Source organism: Euprymna scolopes, chromosome 32 (assembly GCF_053919585.1).
Source record: "Euprymna scolopes isolate OS-2025 chromosome 32, ASM5391958v1, whole genome shotgun sequence".
Taxonomy (NCBI): domain Eukaryota; kingdom Metazoa; phylum Mollusca; class Cephalopoda; order Sepiida; family Sepiolidae; genus Euprymna; species Euprymna scolopes.
In genome coordinates this window covers 62,186,801-62,201,410 of record NC_136513.1, presented here as the reverse complement: position 1 = coordinate 62,201,410, position 14,610 = coordinate 62,186,801, and the positions used below count along the sequence as shown (strand labels likewise).

The window sequence follows — 14,610 nt, the reverse complement described above, 5'->3', positions numbered from 1 at the left end:
ACCATTTACTTGTGCAGAATACTGTTGCCATATATGGTCTGCTACACCTAACACTAAATCTCCCTCTTGGGCAGAGTGCAAAAAAAAATTCTAATCTAATAGGTTCCACACTGTCTACCAATCTCCAGCCCCTGTGGCATCACCAGAGTTGCATCCTTGTGCTCCAACAACTTTGCAGATCTTATACTACCCCAATGTAAATATTGATGACTCAACTGGACTAGCAGTAAACTCTCATCCCTTCATTGTATAGGTTCTAGATGTCAGAAAAATATGTACTTGGATGCCAGAAAAATATGTATTTGGATGCCGGAAAAATATGTACTTAGACTGCTTGCCTTTGGAATCCCAAACCTGTTTCCTGTTTTCCTGACCATACAAACGTAGAAAATTAAATGTAATGTTAACAAACATCTTGCTATCCAGCTGCCGCAATATGCTTTAGTTACAATATGCTGAGTTTGGGATGAATATAAAAAAAACATTTTTTTAAATGTACTTTTCACAACTATACTCTATTTTGGAACATCAACCAGTTTTGTAGTCCACATCATCGATGGATGTCACAAGAATAAAAAAAAGTGTTTTTGTTACGTGTCATCTGGATGTGTACTAAAAGACTGAGCAATTCGATAGAGATGATGGGAAATCCTCCTTTTTGACTACTCCCTACCCAAAGATTATTGAAACACACAACAGATCATATTTTCTTATTGCAAAACAATTCAAATTCATTATGCATTGCTAAAAAAAAAAAAAAAAGCTCACATGATTCCTCATATTCCACACATAGTAAAAGAACAATTATAACATTATTTTAGAGACTGGTAACATACTTGCTTCTATGGGTCGAATCAATACCGAGAGGGCTTCAACTGTGGGAGATAGAAAGTAACCACAATTGGATTAATATTTTTCCTTTTAAGAGAAGACGGGAATTGTGTATTACCTGGGGTGACACTGTTTCAATAAGCAATTTAACCAGGTCCACAACAAAATTAGTTTCTGTCACTTCAAGTGTAAAGAGTAGGACTAGTGACATATGGCCGAGTGGTCCTAGACGTTGTATCAAAGTTTACAGTTACCCAAAGGTGCTGAGTTCAATCCTGAACGAAGGCAGTGAAAAAGTAACATTGAAAAACAGAGAATCAGCAACTATGTCCCAAAGCCTATCTGGAGTCCGAACACGGTACCCCCGTAATAATAATAAAGGGTTGGGTTCGAGACTCCTAACAAACCGTTCACCTGACGAAGGCCGGAGGGCAAAACGGCCGAAACGTTGTGACAATAACAACCAAGATGAGGAAGTAAGTCCGACAATCTCAATCAATGAAAACAACTCATCTCAAAAATACAGACAATTACTATATATATATATATATATATATATATATATATATATATATATATATATATATATATATCCGTCTTCTCAAAGGAATGTCAGTAAAAACAAAAACTGCTGGAGAAATTTATTTCAAGTATTTAAGAAAATTGAGACTTCCATAATGAACATGTTTTTTTTTTTCAGCTTTCTATACTGATTCATAAATTTTTTTCTTTTTGAAATATTTTCTTTCTTCATGGATAAAGGTGTTATTTGATATGTATACGAATATTATGATGAACAAAAACAAAACAAGCCCGTTACTCTGGACGTAATAACTTCCACCAGCTACGTCGAGCGACTACCCACTCTGCAAGGGCTGATCGAAATGCCTACTGGGCAAAAACTGCCCAATATATGAAACGTGTAGCATCCATGTATTCTCCAGTCAAGCACTAAACCGTAACAGGGAAGCAGCAAGGTGATCCTAAACCAACCAGGAGAACCCACTTCTAATCTTGATAAGTGTATACAACAATGGAGCAACCACTTCACCGCACTGATAGCAATACCAACAACTGAACCTGATCAACACCCCTCATATGACTATGACAGCTATACTCCAACGCTGGACGAAATCCAAAACTTCATCAAAAGGCTAAAAAACAACAAAGTGGCCGGAGAGAACGACATCCCTGCTGAAATCTTTAAAAATGCACTAGACAGAGGGCCCTGTTCTTCATCAGATTATATCCCACATGTAGGAAAACCAAAGCTTCCCTCAAAACTGGAGTGACGTGGTTCTGCTCCCTTTCTTCAAAAGAGGAGACAAACACTGCTGCAGTAACTACCGAGGAATAAGTCATCGATATTGCTGCCAAAATCTTTGTTAGTGAAGAGATTTCAGAGAGAACGTAACACCATAACCAGGCCCAACCAATGCACATTCCATCCAGGCCATGGCTGCACAGATAAGATTTTCACACTGCGTTGTATCGGTGAACATCACTGGAGCTTTCAGCAAAAAACACTTGTGTGCTTCATCAACTTTGCTGCTGCCTTTGACTCGGTTGACCGTGAAGCTCTTTGGTAGATAGTGCAAGCAGACGGCATCCCGCCAAACTGCTCAACTTAATCAAAGCTGTCTACACATGCACAAAGGTTCACACATACAATCATGAGTCTAACTTCAAAATATGCTCAGGAGTCTGTTATGGCTATATTCTCTCATCAAGTCTTTAATTATGCTATTGACTGGATCACTTCCAACTCTCTAGCCAATTTCTCAGGTGTCACTGTGAGCCATGACCTATGCATCCCTGACCTCTACTATGCTGATAATATAGCTATCCTAGGTGAAAGCTTTGATGATATTCAAACAGTCATTAATCAGATGCAGATTTTTGCTTCAAAGATAGGAATAAGATCAACGCGACAAAGACAAAATTACGAGTGGCTGGATTCTCCCCAAACTATTCACAACCAATTTTCCTCAATAGAGAATCACGAATGGCTGGACCTGATATCGACCGCAGTTTAAAATTGACATGCCTGAGCTTGTCTATACAAGGTGAAGAGAATTCAGTTGGAGGAAAAAACAACAATTATGGTGTACAGGATATATATATATTTTTTTTTCATTTTATTTATTTTTTTTTTATAGAGATAGTACACTCAAAATTTACTTACCTCAAGTAATTTGTCAGCTGGTGGTCTTTTCTTTGGATTTTTAGTCAAAGCTAATTTAATAAAATTATGAAGAAGGGGTGACCTGAAAGAACAAGAATCAATATTAATATTTCAGAATTGTTAACTTTGCAAATGTTTTCATTTCTTAATTTACAAATCAAATACATTCAGGTTGAATAATATAGCATTTAAAAAATAACTGAAATAGTTCAATACATTTCAAAGTTGTTGAATCAATCATGCAAAAGTTATATATTACAATTTGTTAAGAGTCCAAAAACTTAAATCTGATTAACATCAACAAAGTATGAGTCAAGATACAGCTAAGCTCATATTTCATTCACAAGTAACAAGTTTTTTTAACCTTATGGAATCATATTCCTTTAGCTATAAAATACTAGAAATAGTTGATCTTGCAGTGGCATTTTTTCTACATTCCTGTGTCACTGTCCATTATTTAAACTTCACATGTGAATTTTTTTAAAATGCATTACATGCTGCTATAAGATTTCTTTTGAAGAATGATACTGAAAACAATTCAAGTGTAAAATATATTTTACATATCTTTTTTCTAATGTCCCTGGTCAGATTATTCTAAAATGAACTCCTCTGAACATTCAGTTATTAGCAAAGTAGGATAAAGAAGACTCAAATTTACAACAGATTCATCATTTCCATATTTTCTTCAACAAAGTTATCACAAAATTGACTCCAAGAAACTATCAGTTATTTCCTTTCTAGGTTGGACATGATAATAATTATCTTTCAGATCTCTATACAATGCTTAGTATCACAATTCAGTATAACTGTGTGTGAAAACAGGTCAATAGAGTAAAATTCCCTTCACTTTCAAATTGTTTCAACTCATTTTCAAAATTATTTTGATAAAATTTACATGTAAAAAAAGAAATTATTTTGATAAAACTTACATGTAAAAGAAAACAAAAACTAGCCATTTCTCTTCATAATTGTACAATTCTTTCTCTTATGGTGTTAATATTTTTGTTTTTTTGTTTTTGTATTTTTTTTCCAAGCTACTTCAAATTAAATCAAAAGTTGACAAAAAAATTTTTAATGTAAAAAAAATGTTCATGTTTTTCAAATTTGAAATGCACGACAGTCCCTTTTAAAGAGGGGCTCGCTCATCAATACGGTGAGCTTTTAAGTGGTTTATCAAAAAAAAAAAAAAAAAAAAAAAAAAACTAAATGAAATAAAGAAATTCAATTTTAAAAATCCTGAAATTTGCAATTTTTGTAAAAGATAAGTATCTTGTCTTTATTTTATTCTTTATTTATCTGGTCTGTTGATGTGATATTATTATGCATGAAGGTGCACATCAAATAAATTATGTGATATTATTATGCTAATAAATGAAGGTGCACATCAAATAAAAGTGAATGTAATCTTATATGAAAAATTTATAACTCAACATACCACTAAGTTGTGTGCAAAACATAGCAAAGCAAATGACCGTCAACTGGTTCTTTAATTATACATTATTGTTTAATATAAGAAATTGTTAAAAATATCTTTGAGTATATCCATTAAAACAAAAAATTATGAAAACCTACAATTTAAAAAATATGCATCAATTTCTTGTTTATTTAATAATTTTTCTTTCTGGATAATACTAGAAAGAACATAAGTTCCTAGAATTATTACTTGGACATTTAGTAAAATTATTTTTTTGATACACATTTTTTTAGTTGCAGTCACATGAAGCACAGCACAAATAAAAAATTAATTTTACTTTGAAAATATGTTCAGGTAACTTGAACATTTAGTTAAATTATTATTTTAATCAAACTGAGTATATATATATATATATATATATATATATATATATATATATACACACACACACACACACACATACACACAGTATTGCAAGAAACTCTTTCCTTTTACTTCTGTTAAGTTGTTCTGTAATATATGCATATTGGATTTTCTTTCAAGTTTAGTTATGAAGTAATTTTAAAAGTTTTGCACATAATATTAAATAAGTTCCTTCTAATCACTAGCACCAGTTGGACAAGTTTTTGGAAAGCAGCACTTATGGAACACAAGAATTTCCTAGAACAGATACCCTCTTACAAATCCGTCAGGCGAGCATGCCTTTGGAGATATAGATTTTAGCATGCAAACAAAACAACATGCATCAGTGCTTCAGCTCAAATATGCTCAAGTGGCTGTTTTGTTGGAAATAATAACTAATTTTCAGCCCATTTTTAGAATTTCAAAGAAACATGCAAAACATCTGCAACAAAGACACAGCCAAGTTTTTATGAAACTGTATCAAAGAAAGAATTATATAAAATGAAAAACAAAAGAAAGAAAAATAATGTCAGTGTAAAACTGCTGCTGATAAAAAAAATCATAACTGGTAAGTGTGGTGATTATTCTGTAAGGATATTAAAGAGATACAACTGGTTTTAGGAAGTGGCTTGAAAGCCCTGAAAGACCAACCAAAATAAGACCAACTGAAATATCTCAAAGTAATCAGCAAAGATCAACACTAATAGCTGAAAGTTGTTTTCTATGGTTGCTTGACAAGAATAAAACCAGTCAATTCATCGCAACCTCTAAAGCAACAAAACAAAGAAAGAAAAGTCACTTAGTCAATCTGTTGAACATTTAAATAATTTCAGTAGCCATGATAAAAATCATCTTATATTTTTTACTTGCGAATGTCAAGAACAAGAATGGGTTGCTATATATTCAAACACCAACTTTTACATTGGTCAAATTATTGATGTTATATTTCCATCCAGTGCAATAATCAAATTTTAACTCCAACCAACTCAGAAATTATTATTTCTGATAGCCTAAGTGGAGTCAAGATTTGTATATAAATCGGATTTTACTGTAATATAAATTTCAGGTAAATTTTTAATTTAATAATGAGTCACCATTATCAAGGCTAAAAGCCACTTAAAAGAAATTAACTGATTGACAGTTGAAGGATGATGAATATTATGAGAGGATTGAAAATGAATGGAATAAATAGAATTTAATGACTTATGAAGATGGTTTGTGAAAAGTAATTATTGACACTGATAAGATTTGGAATAAGAGAAGTCTATAAAAATTCTTCTGACTGGGAAGCACTAAACTGCAGAAGAACAATTAAATCTGACTAGAAAATAAGTTTTGAGATCAAAATATTTTCAAACTTTTTGAAGCTTAAAACTTTACTATAATTATTTGTTAAAAAAAAAATGACTTATAATTCTTTTTGTATAACAAATTTCGAAATTTTGTTTTCTGCCTTTTTTTATTGAGTTAAAAACTGAATAATTTTTATATCTTATCTTCACAGTTTTGATATTATTCATAGCAAAATATTATTTTTTTAATTTCTCATCCAAAAATTTGTAAAGCAATCTAACAATATTTTTGTAAAAACTAAATCAAACACAAATTTCCTACACAAACATTGTGAAAAGAACTTATTTTTACAGTTTCTGTAAAATTATTTCTGTGGCTGTCTGAATTGTTTACATTCATAAAAAAGAAATAACAGTTAAAAAATTGTCTAACCTAAAAAAAAAAAATGTGTGTGCATATGGGTAAGGGTGGAGGGTAATACATACCATTTGTTTTTATCTTTGAGCTGAGGAGGCTTGAAACCACTCTTTGACATCAAAAACAATGCCCTGCAAGGGTTTTCAAACAGAAAAAAAATATTATTCAAAATATTTATAAAAAAAGTATTATATGCTTAGAAAGAACTCTTGTTTGAAAATGACTTAAAAAACTTATTAAACTACATTAAAAAATTTGGATTGTAAAAATGGCTTAAGCAGATTATCATCAGTTTTACAATTTAATAGTAAAAGTATGAGCACGAAAATAACATTTTTCACAAAAAAAGTCACATTCAAATGATTAGAAATAAAAAAAAAAATCAATATTCCTTTTAATTTAAAATTTGACATCATAAAACACTAATTCTAATAATCAGAATGATACATATTCCCTTTTCTAGTTGAGTAGAGTAAAGAAAGAAGAAAGTGTTAAGGTTAAGCTGACACTGATATCTGTTCCATACAAATTAGCTAAAAAATAATAATAAAAAGAACTAGTAAAGAGAAGGTGAACAAATATCAAATGATATTCAGTGTAATCAACATTCAGAGACACTTTGCATGTTGATTGGAATCAAAGTATTTTCCTGTGATATACAAGCATGTCAATAGTTAAATGGTTTTGTCACATTTTTGCTATTTCACCTCCCCCAGAAACACAGGCTTATATCTTCAGAGATACTATTAAAAAGTGTGTTCATTGCAATAATCCTTCATGTGACTTCAATCATCCTGAAATCAATTGGTACGCCTTTCAGAGTGTAAGTGATTTTCTTAATCTGCACTAAAACTGATCTCAACAAGTTACTTGCTAACAAAACTTTGGATTTATTATTCACCACTACTTCTGAAACATTTGTATTACTGCTGAGGAATGTTTTGGTGATCCTAACCATGCTAATCACACTCTTGTGCACAGTATCCTGAACTATCTCCCATCTGTTTGTTTTGATTGGAAGAAAACAGATTGAAACTCATACTGCTACATAACTCAGTGATGAAAACGTTGTACTGCAAAACAATCAGAATTTAATATGGAGAGCTTGTGCTACATCAATGCATCACACAAGAAAAGAAAATGTAATTTGAGAAACATTAATAATCCAATTTTCTAGGAAAGAATATTGAAATGCTGAATGCGAATTGCATAACGCACACACACACACACAGAAAAAATAAAACTAAAATAAAAAAAAAATCAATCTTAACAATCTCAAGCCAGTAACACAAAAAGCAGTGCTTTATTTTGGAAAGTATAAATCCCGACCGCACAGTGTTCTGGAACAATGTGCATTTAAAGCAGAGACTGCACTTCCTCAGTTGTTTTTTTCCACACAATCAGATCATTGAAAATACAAATCAACTTATTGCTACATATTACATAGACATTTTAATTATTACTATCTCAAACAGCAAATTCAGTAACAGTTATAGAATTTATATTTACAATACTGTCTAGCATCACGTTAATGTGAAGTGCAACCCTGCTTCCTTTTGTCTTAATGCTGTTATGTACTTACTTCTCCGATCTGAGTACTTTTGCACCAACTTTCTCTTCATAAATAGTGCAGTGGAAAATGACTAGTGTCATTCCCCTGATCAAAAATGGTGACTACACTTCAACTATCTCCCAGTCAGTCTTACTAGCTCTAGTGTCAAACAGATGGAATCCTGTGTCAGAGAAAACCTCTGGAACTCTCATAGCCTTGCAATTCAGATATATCCCTAACTTCAGTTGTGATCAGTTTATAGTTTCCTAAGGATTTAACTCAATCCATAGATAGCAAATCATGGGTGGATGTTGTATACATTGATTTTACTAAGGCTGTTAGTTCTATGCCATATAAAAGGATTTTCTCTTCATTAACAACCAATCTTGTGTCTAACTTTGCCCTTGTGGGGAGGTAAGTACCTAGCAGAAAATGCTAACAAAACATAACTTTCTTCATTGAAATAAGAATTACAGTTTATAAAAGGTTAAATACTTTTTTTTTGTGCGGCCTTGCATCTCTACAAGAGGCTTTGTCTATGTGTTGGTTATGCTTGTTTGCAATAGCATTTTTATCATTAAATGCACAGATTGAATGGATACATCTTCAGAATCTTTGAGTTCATCTTTATTTCCAAGTGGAAGTTTTTCTACTTCACTTATCTAACCAATATTATTTAGTGTTTTAATCTTTAAAACTTTTGGATGTGTGAGATAAGCTAAGATTACACATACTTTGCACATATTTCTTTTTGAAGAGTATTGTTTGTAGTAAAACTGATCAGTGGAAATGTGATGTTCCAGAATGAAGGAAAAAAACAAAACATGAAAGTGTACACAGTTCCAATTACAGACAAGAAGCCAAACTACAAACTCACCTCATAGGATGAAGGTCAAACATGGGGGGTTGCAATTCAGCCAATTCTATGGCTGTAATTCCAACAGCCCAAATATCACACTGCTGATTGTAGCCGCCTTTCCTCTCAACTGCTGCCACTTCTGGTGCCATCCTGTATTAAGGGAGAAGAGTTTGTGTGCACATGTATAATATGTTCTATTTTTTTATTACCGTTTTATCTGTTTGGTTACATATGTTTCGGATGTTGGACCATGTTTACGATCCAACAGCCTCGTCAGAACTTACAGAAATGGTTGTTAGTATTAGGTAGAAGTGTTTTAGAAGAAATACGGAAAAAAAAAAAAAAAAAAAAAAAAAGGAAAAGGGTGGGGGAGTAAGAGATAATAAGAGGGAGAGAAACGGGTATTGACAATATTTCAGTTTTGAAGGTTAAAATACATTAGATTGTATTGTGTGTGTGAGGGGGGTAGCAGATTCAGGTAGGCGTGGGTGGAGATATATGGATATAGGGAGGGGGAGGTGGAGAGAGGATGGTAAAGAAAAAAAAGAGGGGTAAGGAGAGGGGGGTGGAGTTTCAATTTTTAGGTTTTAAATTTTGACTGCTTTTTGCTTGTTCAGCAAGGTATAAGGGAAAGAGGGAGAGAGAGAGAGGGAAAGGGTTAGTGTAGATGTCATGCGTTTGACAAGTACAGGGTTCCATTTAAAATTTTTGTAGTCGCTATAAGTGGACTTGTTCATTTCAGTTTACAATGGGTTGTTTTTTAGGCATTTTGATAATATATTTAATGCTGTTGCTTAGTGGACACATGTTTGCATAGTTTTGTTTTTCAACCCTTTAAATTAAAATTATCTTGAATTATTTTAAGAGTTAGAAGTTAAAAAAAACAATAATTATGCTTGAAGATATACTTTCTTCTTATTTTTAATAGCATAGTTCATGATGAAGGGTAAAAGGCAAGAGTGTTGGAAACAGCAAATGATACTTATGTTTCACATGCTAAATTTTGGGGAGACAAGTCAAGAGATTTTAAGACTGAAATGCTGTGGAGACTGTAAAAAAAGACGATTTTAGAAGAAACAAAAAAAAAAAAAAAATCAAGAAAAAGTTTTTGAGACTGATGCTAAGATAAAAAAATACAGAGAAAGAAAAAGATATCATTAAGTAAATATGGTGTCCTGTTGATTGAAAAGATCTACAAATAAGTGAACTTTAATGTAAATATGTTTTAACTTACAGATTATGTTCGATTTCAGTGGAAAGAAAAAACATTTTCATTGAATTCTATTTCTGTTGCTCTGAAGCATTAAATTACTTGTTTTAAATATATCCAATGCATCTCTGTATTGTTGTCAATTACCTCTCATGTGTTTTATTGTAGATATTATATAATTCAAGGAACATACTCCCAAGCCAAAACAAATTCCAGCAAAATATGTTAAATTGTGTTCAGTATTAATAGCAATTGCATTTTTTCATAAATTTTAGATTTTCTTTAGAAAAACTTAAAATAAATGTAAATGGATGGTTTTAAATGTCTCATAAAAGATTAATTTTTAAGTATATCATTTTTTCTCAATACCTATCATACTATTATTAAATAAAACAGTTTTTATTATTACTTACGGGGCTGAAAAAATATGATATGTAAAACAGTATGTTTTAAATGGCTTAAAACTGCAATAAAACTGATAGTATCTAAAGGAATTGAAAAAATGAAAATGTTTTACTTACCAATAAGGAGTGCCAATAAAGGATTTTCTTTTACACATCGTAACTGTGATTTGAGCAGACACACCAAAATCAGCTGAAAATTAGGAGGAAAAATGGCTTCAATTTAAATTTTTTTCATTGATTTTACAGAAATGGTTTTTGAGGCAGACCTTTCACACTGTCCAATAATTTAGAATCAACTCGATCACTTTATTAATTTTATAGTTGTACTTTTTGTGTTATGACAGATGTTCCCAACCTATTTACCAGGGCACACTAATGTCTTATGTAATTAGGAGAATCATAAAAGTGAATAATCATATTTCAAAATATGAAAAATAATTGAAACACATAATATAAACAAATGTAGCTATTCTGAAAGAAAAAAAGTTATTGAACGCATAAGTGTGTGTGGGAACTTGATTGTACTTGCTTCTACATTCACCCTTGAGCGGTTGGGCCAGCTGCATCCAGAGAATTTACTACACCCCGAATGAATGATGACCAGATGTACCCATCCACCACAGTAGCAGATATGAGTTATCTAACCACAGTTCTTGTGGAGGACGCCATGAAAAGCCTAAGATCAGCTTATGTTTCACTGTTCTGAACCAGGTTTTTCAGCTGACCTCTCCATCGTTTTTGCCAACACTGAAGAGAGGCTGTTTCAATGATTGTAGATGAAATCATCTGGATGATGAGGAAGAACATGATCGAACCAATGAAAACATTTCAAGAAGAGGATTTTCAGAGAGGATATGTTGCAACAAGAACGGACTACCATTTGAAATGAATTCCTATCAACGAACATAAAAAATATGAGTACTAGAACTTGATATATACAGAATTCTAGTACCAAATTTGATTTCATGCCTTATCCTTGAGTGGCTTCCGAGCCTTGATAAGTGGTGACCACATTGTAAAAAAAAAAAAAAATTCATCTGGGAGGAAATCAGCAATCAAAAGCTTCATTTGAGCATCTAAAACTACATCTCGTTTATCACAGATTGGACATCAATATGACAATCGTTTGCATAATCAAGATCTGAGAGTTGAAAATCATGGCCTACAGGGACACTGGGAAAGCTTACCAATTTCCTGGAGGTAAACCAATCACTAGGAGAATCATAATTAATATATATATATACATACAGGGTTGTTGACAAAACACATCTATAACAAACCCAAAACTGAATGTAGAAAAATTGTGATTCCTTGCCATAAGCACAAATCCTTGGATGATTGGAGGCTTTAAGCAGATTGATGTATTTGGATAGGACACCGTCTGGCTGCAAAATTTGCCCAAGAGCTCCACGATCAACAGGCCAAACGCATCAACGATGCTCAAGTACGTTATGGAGAGTAAAGATTTGGTCAGTGCATCTCCACTAGACAAAATCTGCATTGATTCTGAATGAAATAGGCAGTCTCGCAGTGAAGTCATCAGTTCCAGAACAGGCTTGTTTTGTGAAATCAATAGTGTGACCTGAGATCCAACCTTTGCCACAGCATTTGGTAATACCAGAGTTTGTTGCACTACTTCATTAACACTGATTTTTAAAGGACTGCCAAAGATAACTGAATAATGCAAAGCAGGCATTGACGCACATGTTCCCACATGGAAGTATTATAGCAAATCCTCACTCTCCTCAATGCTTCACTTTAACTTGTGTAGCTGCCACTGCACAAAAAAAGCATACATTTTGACAATTCATCCAGCATAAAGTAAATACAAATAGAAAAAAAGTTTATAGAAGTTTTTTTTATATATAGATGGGAAAAATAAATATACAAAAAGTCTATTCCAGCAGTAATAATCTATAGAATAAATGTCATTGCTTTTTCATGTTCAGCTGTAAGAACATCTCTCATGAAAGTGCAGCAATAACATGTCATCATGCTTAGCATGTTGAATCTAGTTCAGTAATGTTCTTCCATGATTTTTTTTATACTTTGATGAAAGTACTCCTCTTGCTCATTCAGATTCTTTGGAAAGTTGTGCTAGTAATTAAGAGCACCTTTATAATATGTTAGTAGTTGTTAATATTTTCAATATTCACCACACAAGAAACATTCATTTGAAGCTCTAGCTTATTCCACATTTATATTGTAACATTGTATTGGTGTAGATACCCAAGAAATAGTTTTTTTAGCTCTTCCAATATTTCAAAATCTTTCTTTTCACCACTGAAAGCTGAAAAGTTGAACATATATAGCTGAGGCAATTTCCACTGTGATGAAGAGCGTTGACAAATTGCACCAAGTCTTATATGCAATATTAATGTTTTTTATCATCAGGCATCGAATTCTTTCTTAATGGCCATTCCTTCTTTACCCAATGATATCTCAATAGCATAAAAAAAGCGAATTTTTCATGCATTTTGTAGAAAATACATTTCTTGAAATAAAACGCATTGTATATGCCACATAATTTTTAATCAGTTAAATACAAAAGCTTCAGTGAAAGAATATTCCTTCAGTGTAACATGTCTGCCATAGAACAAATAAATAAGAAATGCAACAGAACTAACCATTCCAGTGTTATGACAGAAGAATCATGATCAAATCAGCTGCTTACCATTCATCAAATGCTGGAGCATTGTAAATAGCAAAAACTTACCTAACTTAATATCACCTTCTTCAGTGAGCAGAATATTAGCACCCTAAAGAAGAAAGAAAATATTGTTTGAAAAAAATATTTTTTCATTTATAAATCTATTCAATCACATAAAGCATTCAAACATTCTTTCAAATTTTCTATACTTTTTGTCTTGCCATTGCGACTTTTCTCTATTAACTAATTTTGCAAAATGTGAACCAAATGTTATCATATTTATTAATGCACTTAGGATATGTATGAACCCAGTTGTCTTTTCACTCAAACTTTTGTCAGTTAACAAAGAAATTGACTAACAGATCTAGTTTGGAAATCTGAAAATTGAGTTGAAATATCAAAGATATGTCCACTATGGTTGCGAATGATGTTAGTTAGAAAGTTTACATTAATCACCTCTCATTCTTCTCTTATCTCTATTTATACATAAAAACACTTTCTGTGAGTTAATTCCTTATAGACGCCAACGCCTGCTGGATTTTTCCTTTTTTTATTTCGCACAAATGTACTTACTTGATATGTTTGGGAGTATTCTTAGATAAGTTTTCTATCGGAATGCCAATAAATATCAAAAATCAATAATCGAAAAAATCCGATTAAAGACAAAAGTCCGATTTTAACCAAAGTTAACACCTTATACAGCCTAACATCACAATTCCATTCGAGAAGTTATATCATCGCACAAGCATAATGTCCCAGTGTATAAAATCAACAGTAGGTTATTTGATAAAACGTGGGTGCGTTCCCAATAAATATTTCTGTTTAGAGCACAACTGAATCATGATACTTGATACTTTTGCATATTAAACTTTAATTCAAACGATTATATAAAAATAATTTTATAAAATCAACAGTAGGTTCTCTACAATGTAATGTAGACTACAATGTATTGTGGACTAAGTCATGCGAAGCTTCCTAACAATACACCACGATAGGTCCCGACTAGAGTAGCCAACCAATTGAGTTGATTAAAAATGGGTGATTTGACAAATTTCAATGATAAAATTATAGCAAAGTAGAACATTGATTGATCATCTATCAACCTTGGGCAACATTAGGTCTCCTTGCTAGTAAATTAATAAATCCTAATATTTTCCAATTTCTCCCTGCCATAAAAATAACTATTGTTAATTTTTTAAGATAAAAATACAGTTACGAATAATAAGACAAAAAAAGGAAAACAGAAATACACTTACCTTAATATCTCTATGCATTTTCCCACGGCTATGCAAATATTCTAAGCCACGGAGTGTCTCTTTGCACACAAAAGCAATCTGGGTTTCATTCAGGGGACCAGTGACTAAAAGAAAGGATAAAAGTAAAGAACTCCATT

The 14,610-nt window shown here is 32.1% G+C and overlaps 1 protein-coding gene across 6 annotated transcripts in view; it reads right to left on the bottom strand.

Annotated features, from left to right (window-relative positions):
• LOC145256384 (mitogen-activated protein kinase kinase kinase kinase 5-like) overlaps positions 1 to 14,610 on the bottom strand; it is a 662,642-nt gene that overhangs the window by 313,420 nt on the left and 334,612 nt on the right. For all 6 annotated transcript variants that reach the window (XM_080115226.1, XM_080115224.1, XM_080115227.1 and 3 more), the window contains exons 5-10: positions 14,474 to 14,577; positions 13,284 to 13,326; positions 10,685 to 10,757; positions 8,972 to 9,103; positions 6,611 to 6,673; positions 3,017 to 3,098 (exon numbers count right to left, since the gene is read on the bottom strand). In XM_080115226.1, the coding sequence (XP_079971352.1) occupies positions 3,017 to 3,098; positions 6,611 to 6,673; positions 8,972 to 9,103; positions 10,685 to 10,757; positions 13,284 to 13,326; positions 14,474 to 14,577 (497 nt within the window). The remainder of the gene's footprint in view (positions 1 to 3,016; positions 3,099 to 6,610; positions 6,674 to 8,971; positions 9,104 to 10,684; positions 10,758 to 13,283; positions 13,327 to 14,473; positions 14,578 to 14,610) is intronic.